This window comes from Agelaius phoeniceus, chromosome Z (assembly GCF_051311805.1).
Source record: "Agelaius phoeniceus isolate bAgePho1 chromosome Z, bAgePho1.hap1, whole genome shotgun sequence".
NCBI lineage: Eukaryota > Metazoa > Chordata > Aves > Passeriformes > Icteridae > Agelaius > Agelaius phoeniceus.
The window spans coordinates 10,916,293-10,942,441 of NC_135303.1; the positions used below are offsets into that span (position 1 = coordinate 10,916,293).

Here is a 26,149-nt window from a genome sequence, read left to right on the forward strand (position 1 = left end):
GCTTGTTCCAGAGGCACATTTCAATACTCCATGACTCCACTCCCACGCCTACCTCAGCATTTTCACCGCCAAGTTCAGAATTACAGTTTGTGCAGTGCAGTTTTTCCAGCCAGGATTTGCCTACATGCTCAGAATCCCACTTCTCTGCACGTATTAAGACCACAATTAAATCTCCTTTCGTTTTAGAACTCATTTCATTTTAAAACTCAGAATAACTAAAGGATTTAAACTGGGCCTATAAATACACAACACAAAAGACTGCAATGCATTCCAAGTCATCATTTATAAACCCAGATATTTCTGATGTTCATCTGACAAGCTTAAATGAATTAAGCTTTCCATGCAGTCAAGGACAATCAAGATGTAAGATTTTTTATTTCCAAGCATTTTATAATTATACATAACATAACTCTAGGGTGGTGGGCAGGGGAACAGCTACAAAAGCAAAGTGGAAAAATGTAACATTTTTACTACTGAAGGCAGGTTAGGGTTTGACACCTAGCAGGGAATCGCATTTTCCTTGCAGTGAGTTTTGAAAGTCCTGAAAGATTTCTGAGTTCAGTGACATCAAGATTCTGAAACCCTACAGCTCACTCTGGCCTGTTTAAGGAGCTAGATGCATTCATGGCAATCTTAGTCTACTCATGTGAATTACATTTCCTACAATTTTGTAGCTTTAATACATTAACCAACAAAACCCCTTCCTCTACAACCACTGTCAGAGAACACTGCCAAGGAACTGACAGAGAAGACAATGTCCTGAGCCATACACTGCTCCTTTTGTCCTTTTTCAAGGACAAACATCACTCAACAGAGCATGGCATACTTTTCCAACACTGATTTTTGATGCAGCATTAAACTCTCTGAAGGTAGCTTCTACAAAACACTGTGCACAACAGAAGGCAATACCCTCCCAGAGCCTCCTCAAACTAACTCAGCCACTCACTGTTAGGCAGAACTCAGAGCTGACCCTGCTGCCCCTGGCAACTTAAAAAAGAAAGCTCTATCTAAAAGTAGGCTTCTTCACAGCCTATATCCTGCCCTACCTTTGCAAGAATCAGCTTTGAATAAAAACTGGCTTCTTTTGAGAAGGACATTAGGTCCTGTCCACAGCTCCTGTCCTGTGCACAAGCTCCTGTTTTCACTACCACTGTGTACTGATAACTTGGGTTAGGTGTTTCCCATGACAAACAGGCACAACCCCTTCCATCAAAGCCCCAAACCAGCATTACACACCAAGTGTAACTTCATAATTCTGTAACTTCATGACTTCTGTAATCTTCAGAACTATTCTGCAGTATTTAGCTGTTTGGGGGATTTTTTTCTTCCTTAAACCAGAAAAACTCCAACCCACCACACACTTTGCATCAAAAAACTTTCAGCCAGCATCTCATGGAACTTTGCATCTATTACTACATCATACCTGAAAAGCCATTTCTGCTTCAGCTTTTTCGTTAAAAAGGAATTCTAGCTCAGCAAGGTGTACTCTGCGGATGTTATCCCTCTCCACTGCAAATCTTTGTTGCTCCTCTTGAAACTGTCACTGATCACTTTGAACTCTTTTCTCAGTCCCTGATGCTTTCTGCTGATGTTTGTCATTCATTACTGTTGTTTACAAAAAAAAGAAGAAAAAAAAGAGAAAAAGAAAAAAATAAGCATGTCCAGAAAAAAAAAAGGTATAATGAACATAAGTTCCTCTGTGTATTGTGATATCCTGTGAAACACTGGAATGGTAAGACTTCCAGTTTCACTACAGAGAAACAATCACATTTTGTGTTCCTGTAGCATCTTGCACACAAGGACATAGAATTGCTTTGGAGATTTCTCAAAAGCATTGAAAAAATTAGATTTCAAAAAGTTAGATTTCAAATTTAAGCTCCTCTCCCTTTGGAAAGGAATACAAATTCAACTCTTTCAAGTGAGGCCTCTATAGCATAGGGAACTTAATAACTTAATGACATTTTTCTCTAACACTTGGCTAGCTTACTTCCAAATAGTTATGAGATATTTCAGTCTGTATCAATTAATTTCAAGCTCAGTTTAAGTAACAATAGAGACAGCCACCTGCCACATGAAAATGATTCTAGGAGAACCTTAGGCAGGTTGGGCTAATGAGCAAAGGCTTAGCTTTTCTGGGGAAATTTACTGCTGCTCAAGAGATTTAAATCTTCAGCCCAATGGCTGCCCCAAGATAGGGAAATACTGGATCTACTTCCCTGTGAAAGCTTAAATGCCAAGGAAGAGTTCTTTTCTAAAAGCAGTTTTACTAGGAACTTTGCTTCATTTCACAAACTCAGTCAAAATATTTTGTAGTATTTTTTTATGTTACTGAGTACAACTAGCTATGTTGGCATTTATGTGATCACCACCTTCTAAGAGATTTTTACTTCAAATTCATCCTACTCTTCTGCAATTTCTTCCTAGATGGAGAAGGGTGAGAAAACCAGAAGAGACATGTTGGGAAAACACAGAGAATTTGTGGACACAATGATGGAAAAGACCTGTCAGATGTCAGGAAGTCAAACCTCAAGAAGAGCAGCAGAAAAATATCTTGGAGAAAATACTAATGAAAGGGCACAAGTGAGGTGCTCTGTCCAAGAAGTTAAGTTGAGGTTGTATCAAAAACACCACATGAGGTGGGCAAGGCTCCAAGGGATAGGGAAGAAGAAGCAGTAAGTTAAAAACTGAAAAAGAAATGAGAAGAACACTACAACTATTTGGCTTCTTTGACATTTGTCACAATCAAAACAAAACCAGGGAAAAACAAAACAACAAAGAACAAAACAAACAAAAAATGCCAACAAAAAAATGCCAGTTTGAGAAATTTAAACCAACCAAGATTTCTGTAATCTCTGTGTTCTCCAATTGAATGAAAGTGCAGAATTCTTGTTATCTTTTTTTAAAAATCTGGCAGTTTAAATGCATTTTCAAGTTTCAGAGTCTCTTTCCATCCTTGTAAGCTTACAAACTCCAGGAGTCCTCCAGTCTTTTCAGTGAACACCAAAGATTCACAAATACATTTCCTGTACTGAATTTAAACAGTATTATATTTACTTAGGAAACAAAAAAAAAAAAGAAAAAAAAATCTCCCCAGCTTTTAAGAGTGAGAAATCTCTCTCTGTTTGAGAAGGATTAAGAAAATTTGAGTTTGTGAATGCAAAACTACTAGGGGAAAAATATGTAGGTAAAACCCTTCCACATACCCTTTCCACATACTACTGTCATAACCCATGTTATTTGTATAAAAACAAAACCAAAGATGACATGAAGAGGCCAGATATGAGCAACAAAAAGCCAGAAATATCTGAAAAGGTGAAAGAGAAAAGCAGCATGATGAGAACTCCTGGGGGAAAAGAAAAAGTTTTTGGAAAGAGTGTAAACAAATAAACAGGATTTGATTTTAGTTTTTCCCCCCTGAAAATAAAAAGGAAGAACGGCTGGATATAGTGATAAGCAGGAAGTGGAGAGGGACTCCTTAATTACAATTCTGTACCCACTGAAGGAAGGAATAACAGAAGGTAAGGAGCAAGAGAAAAAAAAAAGGTATTGATAGGTTTAGCAGGTTATATTTAATTGGTACGAGACAGCAAGGGTTATGCAAACTCTTATGAGCTTATAGAAGCAGATGAGTAAGACATGGGCAAATAAGAAAATAAGAGACTTTCAAAAAACGCTGTCACTGTAAAACCTTGTGCAATCTCTGCTTTTTTAATGACTTGGGACTGATGTATCCTCTGGCCTGTGGTTTTTGGTTTTTTTTTGAAGATTACGTTCAAGTTCCATAACTTTGGTTTTTGCATCACACAGTTCATGCTCTGCAGAATACAGCTGTAAATTAACTTCTTTTCTAGCAAATGTCATTTCAATCTCCAGATGTTGAGGAAGAGCTTCTCCTTTCTCAAGTTCCAACCTTAATTGCATTATTTCTTTTTCCTAGCGAGACATCTAGAAAATAAATATCGCAGAAATTGCATTCATAGCTGCCATCTTATCCCATCTGATTTTGAAATACAGTCTTGAAACCACCCATTTTAGATACTTTTATTTTTGTTATGCAAACTGATCCTGTTCCTACCTAGATCATTTTCATGTACCTTAAATGTACCCCTCTGTTTTTCCAAACATGCTCTGCCTTAAGAAAATAAAAGCTACAATTATATTCCACAGGCAATTTTATGGTAGCTGTATTTAGCAACCAGAAAAGCAGTTGAGTTGGGATACTAGATTATCAGACACCTAGGAACTCACAGTGTAAACACAAACTTCAGTCCAATGATGTTCAGCAGTCAAGCAGAATGCTATTAAACACAACAAACAAAACAAAGAAACGGAAGAAAGTGTTTTTAGGAGGCTCTTGGCCACCAAAGGAGAGTTTGAGCAATGGGATTATTTCCCAAATGACTGTGTCAGGAACCGGAGTCGTGTCCCAGGCCCTGCCATATTTGATCCATGTTTGAGCAGGTTGACAAGACAATGAAGAAAAGTGTCTTGTATAACAGGCGACCCTTGAAAGAGAAACAATCTATTGGTCAATCAGTGAGCAGTCAAGCTTTGAAAGGGGAACAGTGCATAATGGAGCCCTTGGTGGCAGGGAGTCATGGAGTCATCCTGAGCCATCATCTCACAGTCAGCCATGTGTGAGCTGATGCTGTAACTGGGAAAATGGCACTCCTGAGCAGGAGATACAAGGCCTGGTTCTGAGCTGGAAGGGTGAGAAGGATGAGATGCACACTGTTTTGATCCAGGGCATGTCCTGGAAGTGCACTGCCTACCTGCCCCTGCTGCTGAGCACCACGCTCCCTAGCTCCTTCTTCTGCTTAGTGGATTTTTTGGGAATCCAGGGGTTTGTATGTATTATTTGCTACTGCAACTAATGGAATAAATTTGCTTTGCAAGCCCAGTTGCGTCTTAGGTTCTTTTGTGCATGGGACTCCTCCTGAACCTGTGGCAGTGATCACCAGGGACCTACAGGACACTCCTACCCTGATGCCAATAAATTCTGAGAAGTGATTGAAATATGTCAATAAATCTGGGGTAATATTTAGCTTGGGAGTTTCAGCAAAGTATTGAACATGTCTTAGTTCCATGCATACAAACTGGTAGGTGAGATTGCTGGCTGTGCAGGCCTTAGGGAAGTGATTCCCTATGCACCCAGCACTGAAATAAAGTGATGCCTCCTTTCTAACCCTCAGCTGGCAGCAGGGATCAGGCCCCGCTTGGAAACTTTCATTTTGGCAACTTCTGTTAGCAGGTAGGGAAGGTCAAAATGAAAGCTTTTCCAGCTGTTTTCCTCTGGTTGACCTTTTCAGGCACCAAAGCTCTGTGCCACGCGTGGCCTGGGTGTGTGCAGAGAAATGCAGCCCCCACAAAGCCCTTGGTTTCCCCACGAGTTCCAGGTTGACTGCTTCCCAAGGGGAAGAAAGGCAGAGATGTACATCCACAGGAGTCCTGGCCATGTCCAATAAATGTGCAAACATGTGGGGGGATATGTTAGGAATGACTTCAGCTGTGATGCCAACAGTGCCTTCTCTCCTGGTTCTGTGCATTATAGATGAGTAATGTAATAGTTGGCTCTCACAATTAAGAGATAGCTATTATGTGGACAGATATTATGTTCAAATGGAAAGTGCTGTTATTGTAATATGTCCTCCCATAGTCCTCTTTCTCATCCCCCTTGTAATCGCCTGGGTAGTCAGGACATTTGGGGAGGTCTGGCTTGTGACCAGCAGGAGGGGTGGAACAACACCTGACCTCCAATCAAGGTGCAAGAAAGTAATCTCCACTAATGGACAGCAGAGAAAGAGTTGACTGACAAAACATTGGGAGGGGCTAAGGGTATAGAAAGCAGAGCATCCCTTTTGTAGATGAGCATGTGGCTGCTAATCATGGAGACTCCCAGTGCTGCAATCTTTCCTTATTCAGTCCTTTGTTAAGGTTTAATAAACCTTTAAAAAGTTAAAAGAAGGGTTGTTTCTCAGATGGGCAATGCTTTGAGCCATTTTCTTGGTGTGATTTCCTTTGCTTGAGTCCCATTTGAGAGCTCAGTTGGGGTACAGGCTGTAGGTGTTTGGGGCACTCTTGGAGTTCCTCTTGGATCCCTTGAATGACAGGCTTTGGCCCACAAGGGGAATTTGTGCTGCTTTGTGACAGAGGAGAACTTCCCAGGCTCTTTTGTGTTTGCTGTAGGGAAGGTTGGTTAGTGCTTGGCATAAACTCACAGAGTAACATGGAGCGTTTGCTTTGTGATGTCAGGGCATGGTTGCCACATTGTCGTGGTGACATCAGAAGGGTGCCTTGGTGCACGGAAGGCCTGAGTGTCAGAGCAGCCCTAGCGCTTGCTCAGTTCAGGAGAATCCTCCTGGGCAAGGCTTTTGTTAGTGGCCTATTGCACACTGACAGGAGCCTCATTTTTTTGAGTGGGTGCGCGCAGCCTGCAGACTTGCAGGGCAGTATTACAATGATTGAGCGACTGGCACCTGTCCTTTTCGCTGCATATGGCGTCACTTATGGTGCCTATTTCATTACAAACTTCGCACGTAAGTAGATGTTTCTTCTTCTGCTTAGGTTAGGGTGTAACCTAACCTGGCTTTTGTATGTCTTCCTGCTCTTTCTTAGTGACTGAGTTTCTGCTTTTGAAACAGAAAGAGCATTAGGATGCCACTGCTTTGGTCAGGCTCCTGTCAAGGTGTTCAGCTAAAAAGGGGGTGTCTGTAGCCACAGGGGCAGCATTTGCAAGGCAACCTGCAGGGCTTCTGTTCCCTCCACGGGAGAGTCTGTGGCAACAGAGTCTGTCATTTCCTCAGTTTGCTGGGACAAGCAAGACACCTTGGAAAATGTAGACTGGCAGACCTTCACGGAATGCCTTCTAAAAACTCTGCAGTTGTTCCCAGAATTCAGGGAAAGCTTCTTTCTTTCTAAATTTTGTCATGAAGGGATTTGACTGTCTAACTTGACCTTTTACCAAGTGCTTAAATAGTGATTCCCTTTGCAAGGAAGTACAACCGCCAAAGCAGTGAGCATCTACCACAGCTCAGGGGAATTTTGGGGAAGCTTTTCTGGGCAACTGTTTCCAGCAAGTAAATGAGAATTAGTGCATGCAACTGATTAAAAAAAAAGACCCGAAGAAGAGGATTTAAAAAGCCGTTTTATGTGTTTTCTAGAAGAGGAGCATTGAGTGTTAAAGAACAATTTGCATTCTCTTGGTCATGTTTGTAGCCTTTTACTGGCTCAACAGGCCAAAGTGTAGGCACAACCAAGAATATTGACGTGGTCTCTTGCTGGCTGTGTGCATGAAATGTGTCAAATGTGTCTCTGGGAGGGACGTTATGAAATGGGAAATCACCTCTGTTTGGGTTGACTTGTTCTGTGGGATTCAGCAGCCCAGGCAGTTTTCTGACAGCATCTGGTTCATTTCCCCTGCCCACTACAGGTCACCTGAGGCGTGTATTCAGAGGTGCTGATCCTGAGGTGAGTGGGAAAGGAACATTTCACGTTCCTGGTGATTAAGAATTGTAGAGCAAGCTGAGAGCTTGGCCAGTAGCAATAGAATGTAGAGCTAGGAAGATGTCATTATAGAACAGGAAGGCCATCTTGCAATGGTGCCTGCTGTATCTGAAGTGAAATGGGCACCTTTGTGGCTGGGGAGCTGCGTGGGCCAAAAGGAGCCAGGGTTTCTGCTGGCCTTGATCAGCTGAAGATGAGACAGCGTGTAGCCAGGTGGCCAAGAAGGCCCAGGGCATGGTGGCCTGTGTCAGCAGCAGTGGGGCAGCAGGAGCAGGGCAGTGAGCGTGGCCCTGTGCTGGGCAGCGCTGCGGCCACCGCTGCAGTGCTGGGTGCACTTGTGGGCCCCTGGGAAGCAGAAAGACCTTGAGGGGCTGCAGTGCGTGCCCAGAAGGACAGGGGAGCTGGGCAAGGGGGTGCAGCACAAGGCCAGTGAGGAGGTGCTGAGGGAGCTTTAGCCTGGACAATGGGAGGCTCTTGAGGGACCTTCAGGCAAACTTCCATCAATCCCTGCATGACAGTGCTCAGCACAAGGGCTGTTTCTCTGCCAAACATCCCCTCACTGCATCCAAGGGCTTGAGACACTGCAGCGGGTGACACTTCCATCTTGTAGTTTGTTGGCTCGTAGTTTTGTTAGGAAGAGAAGGCCTGTTCATTTTCCTGTTTTTCCAGCAAGTAAAGATGCTTCTGTACAATGTTTCCAGCCCTTTTGCAGCCCTGGATGGCATTCTGATCCAGCCTGAGTTTTCCACATCTGCAGCAGCAGTAGCAAAGGCGTTGCTGTCACTTTCCTACTTTTCCATTTCAGTGCTTTCAAGAACTAAAAGCTCCCTTTTGCCAAGACAACCTTGCTTGCTGATAGCAGCCAGGGAGGAATATTGAATTCATAGCTACATAGAATTCCATTGAATTAGTCCATTTGAATTTGGTTGGTGAGGTTGGTGTGACTTAGAATCCCATTACCAAAAAAATGTATGATTTCTCCTTAGAAGATGTGGTGGTAGATCTGAAAAGACATGAGGTTCTAAATGATAGGTAACAGCCTGTCCCTCATGCTTCTCTCTTGCCACAGGTGACAGAAGCAAGAGCCGTCTCTCCCCCGGCTCCCGCTGCTCCTGGAGAAGAAGCCAAAGAGGAGCAAACTGAGGTGGATGACCGCCAGCCTCCATCAGTGATCACACCAGAGCCTGGATATTCTGAAGCTGTAAGTGCCAGTTGTGTGTGGTGCTGTCTTTAGTGCAAGGCAGAGCTGCAAGGTTTGGAGCAGCCAGCACTTTGCTGTTGCTGGCTGAGGATGCTGGGTGCTGGAGTCCTGCCAGGAGCTGGGGATTTCCTCCCGCCAGCGACCGCAGAACTTGGCTTTTGAGCTGTCATGTTGAGGCAGCAAAGGGCTGGTGCCTCTGGGAGAGCATCTGGCTGCTTGGCTCAGGGAAGCTCTATCGCTTGGCTTCTGCAGTGCTATGGCCAAGGGCAAAGGAGGGAGTGCTGGAGGTGCCAGGCCTTGGTTTGTTTGTTTTCCCTTTCTGGAAAGGTGTGTTTGGCTTGTGAAAGCGGTCAGCACTTTCCTTGAGTAGTTCTTCACTTGTACAGTTTCTTTTGGGCCAGCTGTCTTTTGGCTTTTGATAAGCTGCAAGGGGAGGATTGTGTGGTCCATGCAGCTGTGGGGGGCCATTCTTGTCCCGCGTGGCCAAAGAAACAAAGTGCGGAGTCGCGAAGCTTTCTTGTGAGGCCAAAAGCAGAAGCGGCCAGTTTCTGTTGATGCATAGTTTGGTGCAGTCTGCAGCTTTGGCAAATGCCTTGGAGCCTGGAGTGGAGGTGAAGCTGCAAGTCCTTGACTGCTGTCTTGTGTTGCTCAGAAGAGGAAGGCCATCGTACAATGGTGCCTGCTGTATCTGAAGTGAAATGGGCACCATTGAGGCTGGGGAGCTGCGTGGGTCAAAATGCTGGTTAGAATTCTCAGTTGACAAAAGAGGGAGAAGAAACACCTTGGTTCTCCTCCATATACTGAGGTGGCCATAGAGTTTCTCTGACATCTATCAGAGGATCTTTGCACACATTCTTATCTCCTGAATGACCAGGATTTCTTACAAGAGTATAGATGTCAGGTATGCAGGAATGCTGGTGCAGGCCTGAAATGAACTTGAACTCCAGAAGTGTCTCTCACAAGGGCTGAGCTCACCCAGGAAGCCAGCTGCAGAGCCAGGATGGAGCTGTGGGACAAGGCAGCGTGTCAGTCACTACTGAAAGACAAACAGGACATGGCAGAAGCAGAGGGAGGCCCTCAGCAGACCCTTGAGAAATGCCACACCTTCCCTGTCAGCTGCCTGAGAGGCTGTTGGAGCTTCAGTCCCAGATGGCCCCTGATTGTAGGGCCAGGGTCACTTTGGAATCTGTGCCTCTCCTCAAACAGAGAATGACCCAGCAGAGCAGCAGCACAGTGCTTTGGGAACGTGTGAGCCCAGCAGTCTTTGAGTCTTGGCCCACAAAGGTCGTGTGGGAAGTTGAAACCCATCTTCTCTTGCTTTCTGTGCAGGTCCTTCTAGAGAGAGAGCAGGAGCAGATTGCTTCAGCAGAGATGCCATGGCAGACTCAGGGAGAGCTGTTCCCAGCGCGAGAGCAGGAAGAGCAGCTCAGGCAGCAGGTGGAAGAGCCACAGGAGAATGGCCAGGTAAGCCTGACTGGCCAGGGGACAGAGGGAAGGGCAGGGAGAGGGGCATAAACCAGAGCTCTTGGGACTGAGGAGGCCAGGAGTCCCACAGGCACTGGAAGCACAGAGCCTTGGAATCTGCAGAGATCAGCCCTGGGACAGGAGGCTTACACTGGAAGCAGATGTGGGGAGGGAAGCAGAAAGAAGTGGCTGAATAGATGTGATTTTAAGGCTGCAAGAGGAAAAAGCTGACCCTGATGGCAGCTCCCAGTCACTTGCTCTGCATTTGTGTGTACAGAAGATGAAGGCAGAGCCACAAGCAGAGCTGCCCGAAGCTCAGAATGCCATCATGGCAGTGAAGAGGAGGAACAAGGAAGACATGGGAAGAATTCAAGAGGAGAATCTCCATCAACAGAGGGGCGATCAACAAAACCAGGTGAGGGAAAGAGTGGCAGCCACTCCAGTCATAAGGCGTCCTCTCCCTCCTTGTTTACAGAACATCAAGGAATACCTGCAGGCCGAGCTGCAGAAAACTGACGCTAGGATCAGGGCATTAGAGAAGAGGCTTGAGGAAGACATGAAAATCATCAGAGAGAAAGCTAATCCCCTCCCTCAGGCTCTGCAAAAGCAAGTGAGTGAAAGAGGGATGCAGTCACTGCAGTCACCAAGCTGGTGGTTTCTGCCTTTCTTGCCTTTCCACTCAGAGCAGCAGGGAGTGGGGCCATGCCTCTGAGTGCTGTCCTGCTGTAGTGTGTATCACAGTCACTCTGAAGGACATTTCCTGGTGTGCTGAATCTCCACTGCTGCCCTTGACAGTGAAACTCGTCCCTTGGCCTTTTGGCCAGCAGTCATCCAAATTGATTCCTGCTGGCCTGTTCCTGCTCTCCTTGTTTCTTGAGGTGTTTTTGCAGCGGAATGTGGTGACCCAGATGGAGGATTGGAACAAGCTGTCTGTATCCTCTGTCAATCTTTCCCTTTTCTCACAGTCAATGACTCCTGGCTGACAGGGACAAGCTGTAGTGTCTGACTGCTTTGTTGTGTTTGACTTGAGGTGCAAGTGTTGACATCTCACCAGGCAGCCTGCCAAGACTTCCAGCGAATTTCTGGCAATGAAGAGCCCCAAGGTCGGCATGAGGCACAGGAACAGTGCCCACCAGAAGTGCTCCAGGTTGAGCACATCTACACGGGCTCTGGCACTAAAGCTGCTGCCGCAGCAGCATCACCTCGAGGAACCTCTATTGTCAAACCTGGGATCTTGATCTCGGGCAGTTTGTTCATCTCCAGTGCTGAGAGCAGCATGGCTGCTGCAAACCAGGAGACTGAGGAGAAGTACCTGGAGATGCTGGGTACGTCTGGGGGGTTTCTTGTCTGAGGGACAGTGTGTTGTGTGCAGGTGTCAGCAGAGCTGTACCAAATGCTCCTCCTGAGTTTGGTGTCACAGGGCCATTTAGGACTCCCCAGAGGAAGTGCTGTGCTCCGAGGCAGTGAGAGAGCACTCTGGGTGAAATGGACTGGCTTTGGAGTATTGTCTTTTTGGTTGGGGATTTTTTATTGGGCTTTTTTTTTGTTTGGTTTGGTTTGGTTTTTGTGGGTGTTTGTTTTCAGTTTTCTTGTTGCTTTTTTTTTTTGTTTGTGGGGTTTTTTTTTTTTTGTGGGGTTTTATTTGTTTATTTTGTTTGTGGACTTTTTTTGGTGGAGTTTGTTTTTCTCTATCCTGAAGGAGCCCATCTGCCTCACATGTCCTGCTGATGTCATTTTTTATGACTGTTACTGTTACTATTACTACATCTGCAGTTTATTTTCATGAGAATGCTATCTTTTTGTCAAAGAGAACTACTTTGAAAGAACATCAGGTTACAGGACAAATAGAGAGCACAAGGTGTTTTCCATGTGCCCCCAAAGAAAAAAGCAATACTTTCAGAACAACTTTTATTTAATCTTCTAGTTTTGTGCTTGTCAAGATGTGTCCAAGAGACACATCCAAGTGGTGTGATCAGATAAAAGTGTAATGCAGGCATTTCTCAGGAGAGAGCCTCCAGCCCAGCCATGGTCTATTCCTCAGATCAATGGCACTTTTCCATACCCAATTCCCACTCTTTCCCATGACTGTTAGAATCCTAGCCATTGGCCAAAGCCCTGCTCAGATCAGTCCCTAGGAAAACACATCAAGTCCTTTGTGATTCTGCAGCACAACCCAATGAATCTGCTTCTTGCCCGGAACAGCTGCCAGTGCTGTGCTCTCAGATAAGACCTGGTGGGGCTGAGACCAGAGCCCGGTGGATTCTGTGTCTACCATCACCTGCTGGGACAAAAAGGGCATTGATCTGTGCCTCGGTGGGGCTGATCTCAAAGCCCATCCTGTTGTGTCCTGAATGGGGGCAACAGCTTGTAAGGGGCTCAGGCTCACTCTGGCTTCTTCCCATCAGTGCCTGTCAGTGCTCATGCTTGGGCTTTGCCAGCCTTGTTGTGCTGGCTGCCCTGTCCCTGAGGGCTGGAGGGACTGCAGAGGCTGGAGCCTTCCTTAGCTGGGAGAGGGGCATCTTTGAGCTCAGCCTGCTCATAAACAGGTGAGGGTCCTGATGCTGAATGGCCCTTTGGAATTAGCTCTAGCATGAGCTGCTCTGGTTTACAAATGGGAAGGCATTCTTTTGGCAAATTCCTGAAAGGTGGAGAAGATGTCCTCCTCTCCTGGAAATGCATCTCCCTGTGCTTTCTTTCCTGTCAAGAGAACTCTTCAAAGGACTGTACAAAATCAGTCTCTGTGCCAGCCATTTGTGCTGCAGGGCTGCCTGTCCTGTTGCTGTTACGGTTGTTGTTGTTACCCAGCAAACTCCAAAGGGCTCAGAGCCCCAGGCAGTGGGGCTGCCTTTTGTACCTCCTGGAAGCTGGGATCTGTGCTTTCAAGTCAGCATGCTGCATTTTGTTTCCCTCAGGGAGAATGGTGAACCCCATTGAAAATCCTGTGAAGAAATACACTGAGCTGGAACATATTGGCAGCGGGTGAGTCCAACTGCAGTTACTCCTGCACAACCATGGGCCAGGTGTTTTTCTGGCGGGATGTCCATCCAGCGTGAAGTCAGGCAAGCTGCAAAGATGTTCACACACTGGGCATAGATTGTCCCATCTCTCAGTGCTGCTCAGAATTTGTGAGTGGGCTCAGAAGGCGTTGTCAGCGACATCTCCATGCTGCCAAGGTCTTGCCTGCATCAAGGAACAGGACCTTGAAGGTCTCCTTGTCACACAAGTATGGAACAGTTCTGTGTCAATTTATCATTTTTGGATGTCTCTAAATCATACTGGCCCACTAATGAAAAAGTAATCTTGCTTGCCTGAAAGAGCAACCTACCCCCTATCAAAGCTGTGAGCTAACAGTTCTCGGGAAAATTTCTTTCCAAGAGTTTGCTGAAGGAAATACTCTGTGGTCAGGATAGAAACTGCACAGTTTAGAAACTGAAACCCAAGACGAAAGAAGAAGCTGTCTTTAGGAGCTGAGACAGTAAAGCCCAACACTTCAGAGACAGGCCCAGTGCCCATGCACTTGGGAGGAAAATGCATCATCTGCCTTCTGGCAGAGCCCTCCTGCATCCTGCAGGTTTTAGACATTTACAGCACAGATCTCCTGTGTGGGCTGGCTTTCACTGCAAGATCTAAATGGCTTCTCCTTTCTCTGCTTGTGTTTTGTTTCTAGGAGTTTTGGAGATGTTTGCCGAGCACTCAACAATGCCACAGGGAGAGAGGTAGATGTCAACGGGCCCTGCAAACTCTGCTGCTCTTGAGGGGCTTTCCCCTCTGGTCTGAGCTGTGGCTGGAGCTTTGGGCAGAGCTGTGCTGAAAAGGCACAAGAAGCACAGACTGGTGCCAGCCTGCAAAATACATTTGGGACTTTGTCCTCCTCAGCTGCCGGAAGGAAGGCACGGAGGGCAGCGGTTCCTTTCAGAGAAGGACGCGCTCGCTCGCTCTCCATTGCTAAAACAAAGGTGGTGCCTTTGAGCACCTCACTGCTCTTTGGGGCTACAGCTTCAGAGTCCTGAATTCTCATTTCTGGCTGCCAGCAAATACATCTGAAAGTTCCTGGTAGTTCCTTAGCCACCTGCAGTGCTGCCCTTGGGAACTGCACAGAGGGAGAGATCTGCAAGGTGTCCCTAGAAGCCCTGCCCATAGGCCAAGATGTATCCACAGAGTATTAAGGCATGGATTACTTCTTCTGAATCCCATCCAAAGCAGCAGAGAGTGTGGTCAGAGGTTTGCTGGTGATAGCTGAGACACCACTGTTACCAAGTGGTCAAGGCAAAATGTCAGTGGCCCCACGTGTGCTGTAACTGGCCCCCAAGGGAGCAGAGAAATGGGCTGTTGGAATGTCAGTTCCTCATGACTGCAGTGCCTCATCACAAGGCAGTTTGGCACAGCTCAGCTGTGTCATTGCAAAATCACTCGCTCCATGTGCGTTGTGGTCTCGTGCCACCAACTTCTCGAGTTACTGATTTTCAATGTCATTTTAGGTGGCCATAAAGAAAATAAATCTCCAAGGACTGAAGAGGAAGCAAGTAACTGTCAATGAAATCAAGGTCATGAAGTGCTACAGGAGTCCCAATGTTGTGAATTATTTAGACAGGTGAGTGGTCATGCTTTTATCCCATGAATGCGCATTTATATACAGCAAACGTGAGAGGTTAAAAACCCGCTTGGTCACTGGCCGAAAGTAGAGCTGTAAATTATTATTTATTCCTATTTCTCTACTCATCTCCAATGGACGAGAAGGGATTGCATCTTGTCTGCATGAGTCTTCTCTGGCACACCTAATTTGAAAATTATTCCAAAATTATTCACAAACTGGATCACATGTATCTTCCTAAGTCAATACCCTCTAAGTTCATTGCCTTCACCTTCTTTGGGATGGATTTTTTCAAGTTTCTTAAGTGCTGATGAACCATCCTAAAGATGATTTCCCTTGGATTGTTGCCCCTTTGCCATTGCTGTACATGCCAGGAAGACGAGGTGCTTATTTCCAGAAACACCATGCCTGACAGGTTTTTACCTGGGCTGTTACTAAACTGCATTTTTCACTTGCTGGCCATCTAAGACATCTTCTTTTTCACAGCCGTTCCTTTCTCCTTGAGACTGCGCAGATTGCAAATGCACAATGCACAGCCAAGAGGGGATCTCTATTCCTTTTATTCTGCCCTTGTCACAAAGGGACCTGAAACAAGAAACCTGGAAGTAAAAAATCAAGGTAGCCATGCATGTTTATCTCCATGCCCTTGTTTCCTTCTTTCAGCTACCTTCTGGGCGAGGAACTCTGTCTGGTTATGGAGTACATGGACGGAGGCACTCTGAGAGATGTCATCAATGAGTCTAACATCTTTGAAGGCCACATTGCAGCCATCAGTCGGGAGGTCAGAGATGTGCTTCCGAGGGCTTGGGCAAGATTGTCTGGGGAACGGGGGTTCAGATCAGGAGGGATTTCCTGTGCCAGGCTTTGTTTCTGTGTGGCTGGTATGCTATGGGCAAGTAAAAGCACCTGAAGTGAAAGGCCTGCCAGTGCCCCTGCACTCCCTGTACTCAGTGCCAGTACTCTTATCTCCTGCTGTTGTACTCTCACTCTGCCTCTTGTATTTGCTGTTCTCCATCTTGCCTCGCTAAACTTTTGCCTGTCTTCACTGCATTCCTTGCCTGTAAAAGCAAAGGTGCTGGTGGCAGGATTTGAAACAAGCAGCAAAGAAAAAAGAGAGACTCGTTTCTCTCACTCCTCAGCTAAAAAGGACAGGAGTGCAGCCCAAATGCTCTTTGCTTCTGAGCACATGCACTGCAGCAGCAGTCATTCTGGCTGGTTTGCAGGGGACAGCCTACAACAGCAGGTGCTGTTGCTCTTTCAAAAGCTGACATGCCTTTCCTCAGAAAGGACCTGCTCTGCAAGTGTTGGAGCAGCAAGCTCTTCCTCTCAGTGGCCATTACTGTTCTGCCATTACTCCCCATTCCCCTGGAGAGGGAATCTTTTAGATTCTTTGTTTCCTTTCTGGTGTGATGAAATCCCATCACTCATTTTTGCCCTCCTGTTTCTGTTTTCTTTCTCAGTGCCTGCAAGGACTTTATTTTCTTCATTCAAACGATGTGATCCATCGAGATGTGAAGAGCAGAAACATCCTTCTCAGAACCGACGGTTCTGTCAAGCTGGGTCAGTATATTCTTGGTCAGGTGCAGCATTCCAGGGATGTGGCTGTGGGGCTGCTTTGAGTGACTGCCAGCTCCCCAAAAATGGTGCTGGTGGCAGTGCAGGGACACCCGCTGTGAGCTGAGGGCACAGTTGCAACGTGCACAGAGGTAGGACAAGGAACAAACAGTCAAGGGTGGCCTTGTTCTGTATGTGTCCCTTCCAGAGGGAGGGAGTTACAAGTCTAAAGCTTCCAAAGAACAAAAGCCACTGCTGGAGACAGTGTAAAAAATGGGGGGATTTTTTAAGTTGCCAATGCCAGAGATTCAACAGCACATTTTCCAACTTCTACTGGGGAATTCTTTTGCTTGCTTTCCTAATTGCACAGAATTGAAATAAAACCAGTATTTTGCTTTCTCCTCAGCTGATTTTGGCCTCTCTGCTCAGCTCACCCCTGAGCAGAGCAGACGGTGCTCGGTAGTCGGGACTACTTGGTGGATGGCGCCTGAAGTGGTGACAGGTCAACCATATGGCCCCAAAGTGGATGTATGGTCTTTTGGAATTGTGGGGATTGAAATGGTAGAACAAGAACCTCCTTACTGGAGCGAAAGTTCTGGCACGGTAAGGAGCAAATACTCACTGATCCCACTGTCTTTCTCACCTGTCCCATGTCCTGCATGCCATTGGACAAAATCCCATTGCCATCTGCTGGAACTACTTCCACCAAGGTCCCCTCCTCAAAATGTCCCTGCAACACATCAGCATCTGCTCTAGTTCTGGTTGCATCAGTGGGGGAACTCAAGCCTCACCACATGCAAACAAACTCCATTCTCAGGCAACATTTTCCTTTGGGTTATAAGTGGTTCCAGTTCTTTTCTCTGTGGAGATGGCCCCAGTAACAGGAAACAAGTATCTAAGAAGTGGTGTTACCTTTCCAAAAATGAAGGAAAGAAACCCAAATCCAACAAAGTTTCTAAAACAGTGGATTCTAGAGAGGAACTGCATCCCCCGTGCAGTTTCTTCTCATTGGGAAACATTCCTGAAACCTGGGCATGAGGGTGTAAAGGCCACAGAGTCTCTTCTGCTTCTTGTACAGTGCTGCTGAAACATTTAGTGGCCGTGTTTCTTTCATAGCCCAAGCCACGTTGTCCACGTCACCAAGCCAGAGCCTGGTGATGTGGAGAGCCTGCCAAAACCTGGCACTTTTGGGGAGGGGCCTACCATTCAGGCATTGACTTGAGTAGCCAAATGAGCAGAGGGTGACCACAGGGATGGCACATCTCCTTCTTCTGACCATGACAATTTTCTTTTGCTGAAAAATGGGAAGCTGAAATTTTCAGGCTGCTGAGAGACAGAGCTGCAGGTGGCTCCTGTGTGGCCAAGCAGGCATTTTCATCCCAGTACATTTGTGCAGGCATCTTAATGTGTCTGTGTTGAAGATGAGATTGTAAATGTTTGTTTCCTTCCCTGGGGATTAACTGATGCATTTCCTTTCTTTTCTTCCAATTGCCATTGTTTTCAAGAACAGCACAAAAAGCTTGATGAGTTTTGTTCTATGGCATTGTTACGGTTTTACATGAGGGACATTTAGGGAAGTGACATAAAGCTTTTAACCACTGGAAAGCTGGACACACCTCTGTGAAAAACAGACGTTAAAAGATGAAAGAAACTTTTTCTTTCCCTTCCGGCTGGGAGGGAGGTGACACGGCCAGGTGGCCCCTGCTACGGGGCCAGGCCGGCGGGTCTTGTCGCGGGGTTAGGCCCCCGCTTCTCCCAGGCTGCCTGCCGGCCCCCTAACATCGGTTTCTGGGCAGGGAGAGGGGGGTGCTGCGCAGCCAGATGGAGCCGGCCTTGGTAATATTTGGTTACTTGTTACACTGCGCCCAGCCCGGGGCCCAGCTGAGCTCACCGGCCTCGGGAGTAGCCCCGGCTCCAGGCTGGGATTTGACCTCCGCAGAAGTTACTCACAACCATCGGGCAGAAGGAAGGAGGAACTTCCTCTCTATTATCCTGGGTGACACTGTTGAGTCCTGGGCTGGTTGATTAGATCTGAGCTGCACCCCTAGCCCCAGTTTCTCCTGTTTGCAACCCCTAGTCTGACTGGGGTTAGGCTGACCATTTATAGGCTCGAGGTAAAATACGAATCCTTTTAGTGCTTCGATCCTCCCTTGAATGAGAGAAAAGAACAAGATATAAGTATGTGAAGGAATAAATATGAAAACATTATCATCAGTGAGCGAGAAGTTAAGTCCTAGATGGGAGGGATGAGGAAATATTTTAATTTTAGAGCTAAAATTCTCTTAGAAACAATGAAGAAAAAGGTTTTTTTCTTATAACACATGAAACTATGGGGAGATGAAGAGTTCAAATTGATATTGAACAAAGGCCTCCACGTCAAAGTAAGCAGCTATTAAAGTAACTATAATCGTATGAGAAGTTGAAACAAGAGAAAGAGAGAAGAATAGTCCTGTACTGCCAGGAGGAGATTTTCTGTTCCCAGGGATAAAGATGATTTTAAAAATAGATAATGAAAACTTTTACTTTTGAACAACTCATCTTTAAAACAATACCCCATAGATCAACATGGCCCATACACAAATTGGGGGAAAGCTTTTAGAAAATGGGAGAAACTTTACGATAACAGGGTTCCCCAGGCAGCTGTTATTGATGAAGAAATTAAGAACCACAAGAAAACTGTTTTTTCCTCTTGTAGAGAAGTCCCCATAAGATTAACAAGAGGTAACAAGAGGGACTTCTCTCCCTAAGTAAACTGAAGTAAGACTGTTTTCAAAGTAGTCAACAGACTGGAAAGTTTAGGTTTTGTTTCTTTACATTATCAGTGAGAAAGAAAAGGTTCTGGGAAGAGGAGAAATGTTCTGAAGGCTTTATTCTGATCCCTATTACTCTTTCTTTTAGTTGCTATTCATAACATTTTCTTTATACTCTTTGAAAGTTTTAAGCCTGTTTTACTTTCTCCTAATCCTATCTTCCTAGCTCACGACAGGAAGTAAGTATATTAATAATTGACCAACACCAAACCCACCACACTCTTGAATACATTAGCCGGCAAAAACTAAGAACTGGGGAAATCTTAAATTGGGGAACCAAAACCACTAGACAAAATTAGTGTTTCTGCCCAGTTTTGAACTGGAACTGCCACAGGCACCTATGCTCAAGGGACCAACCACCACTGCAGAGATGACTTTCATGTACTAATCCTTGGAATTGGTTAGTATAGCAAAGACCCTCTTCCAAAAAGCCTCTCAAGCTGGTGTGAATCCTCAGAGAAGCAAACGTGCTTTTGCTGATGTAGCTCCACTAACTAGGTCAGCCAATGAAATCAGCTGCCAAGGCAAGATCTGCGGGATGGTGGAAAAGCTGTGGCTGCATCGGGGTTTGGGTTTTTGGTTGGAAAAGGAAAATCATCTCTGGGTCTCTGCCAGGGCAGAAACTACCAGTGAAGAACAGAGGTTAAACAAAGGCATGTGGGAGAGCACTTAGAGATGTGAAAGGACCTGGTGGAACCTGGTGTTTCCTTTTTCCCCAGGCTAAACTCATGATAGCCATAAAAAGGACCCCACGGCTGCGGCAGCCCAACCGATTCTCGCCTTGCCTGCGTCACTTCCTGGGCTGCTGCCTGCAGAGAGACGAGGAGCAGCGCTGGTCGGCCAAGGAGCTCCTGCAGGTAAAATGTGAAGGGGCTGCAGGTGAAACAGGCTCTGAGGGATGGGCTCCTCCTCCACTCAAGTCCAAGGCATCAGATGAGCCCCTTTCCTCCTCACCTCCACTCTTGGAGCTCTTCAAATGAAAAGGTGAGGAATCCTAGACTGGGCTGGATTGGCAGGGCCCTGTAAATGTCCTGTGGTGCAAGTGTGCTGCAATGAGCAGGGACATCTTTAAAGAGATCAGGTTGCTCAGAATCTTTTCCCACTGGAGCCGGAAGGGTTACAGGGATGGGGCACCTACAAGCTCTTGGGGCAAGCTGTGCCAGGGTTGCACCATGCTCCGAGTAAACAAGTTCTTCCTTAGACCTACTCTGATTAGATCTCCTTTGTGTTTAAAAATATTCACCCACATCCTATTGTAACTGGCCCTGTTAAAAAAGATGTCTCCCACTTTCTTCAAAACCACTCTGAAGTCTTGGAAAGTGGCAACAAAGTCTCCCTGGGGCCCGTCCTTCACAAAACTGAATAACTCCACTTCTCTCCGCATTTCCTGAGGGGAGAGCTGCTCTGTCCTCTGACCGTTTCTATCACCCCCTTTAGTAATTTGGTGGGTGTTCAGTTTTATCTAATGGCAAAAGAATTGAAGCAGAGCAATGCAGGGTACAGAGACATGAAATGGTGGTGGTGGAACCCAAGGAAGCCAGTCCCAGCTGAGCAGTCAGAGATTTGGCTGTGGGCAGGAGGGGCTTTGGGGGGCTCACTGGGAGCCTCTGAGGGGCCCTGCTTTGTGCCCCCCAGCCCACCCTTAGAGGTTTCTGCCACACAAACAGGGACAGCTGGGAGGGACTTGTCCCAGCCCCATCTGCTGCCTGGCACGCCCAAGCAGACGGGAACTGTGCCAGGGTTACTGCCAGGTTGTGTGGCAGAGAGGGAACTGCAGGGCCCAGTGCCACTGGGCTGGCCCTGCTGGGAAGGAAGGTGCCATCCAGCACATGAGGGACAGGGCGTGGAAAGGCAGACACTGCTCTGTCTCCCTGTGGGAATCAGCACAGTGCCTGTCTTGCAAAGGCAGGGACCTATGTGAGTCATTGGAGTTTCCTGCAAGGGAGAAACGCCAGGGACAGGAAGCACCATTTCTAGAGCACTGGCAGGGCAAAAATCCCAACAAGATCAAAAAACCAGAATAAATGGATGAATGGGATTCTGGGCCAGGTTTGCCTGTGATGGCAAGCTCCTGAACATGACGTCTGGGAGATGATCCCATTGCTCCTCTTTCTGGGTCTGTCTGAGAACCAGAGCAATCCTGATTGAGCCTGTGAAGCACTGAGCTGGGAAAGTAATGATTGTTTTTTATTATTTTTTTTCCCTGTGGACAGCATCCATTTGTAACATCAGCCAAGCCAGCATACACCCTGGCACCACTCATCAGCTCAGTGAAGAGGAGGATAGACATGCAAAAACTGTGATCATCCCATCAGCACTATTTACTCCATAGGCATCTTAGAGTAGGATTGTAGCGTAGGATTGTAGTGTAGGATTTAGAGTAGGATTATGTGAAGAAAAGACAAAGGACTCTGCACAATTGAATGTGAACCAAGGAGAAGCCATTTATTGTGCTTCTAAACATTGTTTGTATTTACTTCCTATCTTATAGGTCTTTAGAGTAATGCATTGTTGGGTTGGCTGCTGCGCTTTGTCTATGGATCTCTTGATTGGTAGCTCTATTTTATCCTGAGGCAAGCACGCATCTTTTTTTCTTAATCTAATTGGTAAATGCTGTAAGGGTCATTTGATTTAGCTTTCTACCCCTTTGTCTGTCAGCAACTCTTCTGCTTCTTCTTTCTGCTCGCAGCATTGAATTTTTATCCACAAAGATGGATGCAGCTTTATTAAAAACAAGACCTAGTTCTTTAGTTCCAGTAGGTTAGGCTAGTTTGTTCAGTAGCTGTCCATTTTTTTCTGTAAATATGACCCTACAGGATTATAGAGTAGGATTGTAAATCAATAAAGTTTCTGAAATTTTAACTCATCTGGAAGATTCCATTCTTTCTCACCCTGTGAATAAGCTCAGCATTTCCTTCTGAGCTGTCAGTTGTCTCTTAAAGCTGCAAAGTGACATTTATGGCTTCTTTGGTGTGCTTTGAAAGTGGGGAAGACTCTTCATCATTCATCATCTCCAGACCACACTGCTTTTTTGGCCCACTGTCCCATTTTGGCACATCTGTGACACTTCCAGGTGAGGCAGAAAGGGCAATGGCATTTGCAGGCAAAAGCAAAGGAAGAATGGGGCAGCCCAAACATCCTGTGCAGATTCATGCCTTCAGCAGTGACTGGAGAACATTTGGGCTCCTGCCACTTGGATTTGGATCCCTAAATGCAATCTCTTAGGCGGAAGGAGAGCCTTGCTCAAGTGAGAAAGCAGAAAGATCAGAGAGGGTGCTCGGCAAGGTCTCCTGAGGTGCAGAGCTGTGAGCGCCTTTGAGTTGAGAGCGGGCCCGGCCTTGCCTGGGCTGGAGCCCCAGCAGAGCCCAGGCAGAGGCCGGAGCAGGCTGAGCCCCGGCAGAGGCAGGCTGGAAGGAGGCCCTTGGAGCTGCAAGAGGCAGCAGCCGGGCCCTGGGTGCCTGTTCCTGGGAGCGGGCGAATCCTGCGCTCTCAGAGCCCAGGTGGCAGCTGGCTGCTGCCGAGGGGAAGCGCAGCCGTGCTGGGCACAGCCCGGCCTGGAGGCATTGGCCGTCTGGAGTGTGCCCAGGAGCAGAGAAAGGCCAAGGGCAGCCGAGGGCCGCTGGGCTGGCTGAGGATTCCTCCTCTTCTGCCGGCTGCCCTGCAACTCCTGGCCAAGGTCAGCAGTGTGTGCAGCACCCTGGGCACCAGGGCAGGTAGCCGGGCTGCTCAGCAGTGTAATAAGTAGCAATACGTTTGTTCATTAATAAATCAATAGCTAAATAATTATACAATATAAAAGCAATAACTAAATAGCTAAAACAGCTTGATTCTTAAATGTGCAGCCACGTATGGTTGCTTGGCTTGCGGGAATCCTATAGTGCTTTGGGAATTCCATGGTAAAGACATACGTTATAAGGAAAAATTCACCCAGAGGTCACAGAGGAAGGTTGTAATAACAATCCCTAAACTCGCAAGAATTGCTTAGGCTTGCAGGAATCGCATAGTGTTCTGAAAATTCCACTGTATAGGTATGCCTTATAAGGGAAAGTTCACTCAGCGGTTAAAAGAAGAAGACTTGGAGCCTTCATCCCACCACCACCAGAAGGCAGAAAAAGACCCCGCTAGCAACTGAACGAGCAAGTGCAAAAGACAGACCACATCATCTCTGGACCCGGGAGAAGAAGGCAATAAAAGGCGAACTTTGGGGATAGGAACAGTGCGAGCCTAGAGGAGCGGAGACTCCTGGCCGCCCAGCACTGAACTTTGCTTATTCTTGCTTGCATAATAATAATAAAACAATAATTGTATGATCCTTAAATCCAGTGAATTATTTTATCACAATTTGGTTCCATGACTCGGATCCAGAAAACGGGGTTGGTTCAGAGAATCCTGACGGGGCGCCCCACCACCTGGTGGCCCTGACCTTCTCACCCAACCCCTCGTCTGGACTGACGAACCTAAATTCGGGAATAAGCAAGGAAAACACCAGTAACCCTGTAAACTTTGTGCATGAAGATCCAAGCGACGACGCAGGACGCGTGAGTATACAAGGGGAACCGCTCGGTTGGGGTTGGGATCCCAGGGCACGGTGAATGAGACGTCCACCTGCGGACGACGTGAGAGGGACACTCTAGTAGTGCGGTTCTCGTAGCCCGCGAGGGAGCGAGCCGTGACCGAGGGGTTTTGTGTGTGTGTGTGTGTCTGTGGAGGTGCCTTGGAAGATGGGGCAGAAGAAAAGCAAGCCTTCTGATCCCATGGGGGAGGGTCCCCAGTTACCCCCAATACCTAAGGACAGTCCGTTAGGATTAATGATTAAGTATTGGGATGGCTTTCCCTCCAGAAAGGGGAAGGATAAGGCAAAAATGATAAATTATTGCATGGTAGTGTGGGGAGGCAAGAATCTGGATTCAGGAAGTATATACTGGCCCGTTTTCGGATCCTTCGAGGATTGGGTCTGTCAAGCCCTGAACATTTATGTGAATTCTAAAGAGTCGGTGAACTCGGAGGAGAGTGCACATGCTAAATTATGGTTGGTAGAAAGTAATGAGCAAACAGCTAGGCTGGTCCCCCTTAAGGGAAGTCAAGGGGAGGAGGAAAAAAAGAAAAAGTCTCAAAAGACTGGAGGAATATGTTCCTATTTATCCTCCCCCGTATATACCACCAGCTCCCCCTGAACCCCCCCCCCAAACGCACCCCCGGCATCAGCCCCTAATAGACAGCAGGTCACGGACTCCCCGGATTGCAGAAGGCGTACCTGGAGTCAGATGAGGACAGTAATTGAGGAAGGAGAGAGCAGTGGGTTGTTCCCTCTCAGGGAAATAGCATTAGGAGGACCTCAAGCTGGGATGGGGTTTGTCACTGTCCCCTTGAACTCGGGAGATGTCCATGAGTTTAAGAAAGAGATGGGAAAATGATTAGGAGACCCTATAGGAGTAGCAGAAAGAGTGGATCAGTTCCTAGGGCCAAACATATATACTTGGGTAGAGATGCAATCCATTCTAGGCATCCTATTTACAACAGAGGAGAGAGGGATGATTAGAAGGGCAGGAATGAGGATTTGGGACACCCAACATGTTCAAGGTCCCGTGGCTGATGTGAAATGGCCCTTGCAAAGTCCCAACTGGAACAATCAGGACCCCAACCATCGTGGTCATATGCAGGATTTAAGAACCATCATAATCCAGGGCATACGAGAGGCTGTGCCCCGGGGACAAAATATAAGCAAGGCATTCAAAGAGTGCCAAGGAAAAGATGAGACCCCCACTGAATGGTTGGAAAGATGAAGGAAGAGTTTTCAGTTATACTCAGGGGTGGACCCAGAGACGCCAATGGGGCAAGCACTCCTTAAAACAGTTTGTAGCCAAATCATGGGAGGATGTTCGAAAGAAATTAGAAAAATTAGAGGATTGGCAGGACAGAGGACTTGATGAATTGCTCAGGGAGGCTCAGAAGGTATATGTTAGACAGGAGGATGAGGCACACAAAAGACAAGTTCAGATGATGGTGGCGGCAGTCAGGGAGGGACAGCGAAACAACCCTCCACCACGAGAAAGAAATGGCATGAGGAGAGGTCCCCAGGATTTAGGAGGAGCCCCAACTGGAGGGAGAGAAGGAACAGTGTGCTACTATTGTGGTGGAAAAGGACACATGAAGAGGGAATGTCGAAAGAGGCTTAGGGATGAGAAAATGTTCAAAGAGGATTAGGGGGGTCAAGGGCTCTATCTCTTGGGGACCCAAATGTAATCAGAGCCCTTAGTAAAACTTAAGGTGGGTCCCCAGCAAACCCCCATAACCTTCCTTGTAGATACAGGGGCTGAGAGATCAACAGTTCAATCTTTGCTCCCGGGATGTAAGATTTCACCTTCCACAGTACAGGTTATTGGGGCAAAAGGAGAACCCTTCAAGGTTCCTGTAATTAAAGATGTCTTAATAGAATCAGAGAAGAAGATAGGGGTAGGATCACTGCTTCTGGTCTCTGAAGCTGATTACAATTTATTAGGAAGAGATTTAATGGTGGAATTAGGGATAAATATAAATATTGAAGAAAAACAGATGAAAGTCAGGTTATGCCCCTTACAGGTCACTGACGAAGAGAAAATCAACCCAGAAGTCTGGCATACCCCTGATACAGCAGGAAGATTGAATATAGAGCCCTTCACAGTAAACATTCAAAACCCAGAAATCCCAGTAAGGACAAAACAATATCCGATGTCAGATGAGGGGCGAAGGGGACTAAAACCAGAGGTAGAACGGTTAATACAACAAGGGCTCTTGGAACCTTGCATGTCTCCCTTCAACACCCCCATCTTACCTGTAAGGAAACCAGACGGAAAATACCGATTAGTACATGATCTAAGGGAAATAAATAAGAGAACCATTGCCCGGTTCCCTGTAGTAGCAAACCCCCATACATTGCTCAGTCAATTGAAAACAGATGATCACTGGTATAGTGTTATAGATTTGAAAGATGCCTTTTGGGCGTGCCCCTTGAAAGAAGAATGTAGAGATTATTTAGCATTTGAATGG

General features: G+C 46.6%; 1 protein-coding gene across 1 annotated transcript; it reads left to right on the forward strand.

The window, feature by feature from the left end:
* Nucleotides 1-6,457: 6,457 nt before the first annotated feature.
* Nucleotides 6,458-21,426, forward strand: LOC129133702 (serine/threonine-protein kinase PAK 2-like). The gene is made up of 11 exons (XM_077172146.1): nt 6,458-6,536; nt 7,430-7,467; nt 8,573-8,704; nt 10,034-10,168; nt 10,446-10,778; nt 14,647-14,759; nt 15,423-15,540; nt 16,220-16,319; nt 16,720-16,916; nt 19,843-19,980; nt 21,337-21,426. The coding sequence occupies exons 1-11, from the start codon at nt 6,458-6,460 to the stop codon at nt 21,424-21,426; spliced, it is 1,473 nt and encodes a 490-aa protein (XP_077028261.1).
* Nucleotides 21,427-26,149: the final 4,723 nt, after the last annotated feature.

Excerpts from the sequence above, each read along its gene's own strand:
- LOC129133702 (XM_077172146.1), top strand. The coding sequence starts at position 6,458 with ATGATTGAGCGACTGGCACCTGTCCTTTTCGCTGCATATGGCGTCACT. Across the intron at positions 6,537-7,429 it reads TTTCATTACAAACTTCGCAC|GTCACCTGAGGCGTGTATTC; the intron begins GTAAGTAGATGT and ends TGCCCACTACAG. Across the intron at positions 10,169-10,445 it reads AGCCACAGGAGAATGGCCAG|AAGATGAAGGCAGAGCCACA; the intron begins GTAAGCCTGACT and ends TTGTGTGTACAG.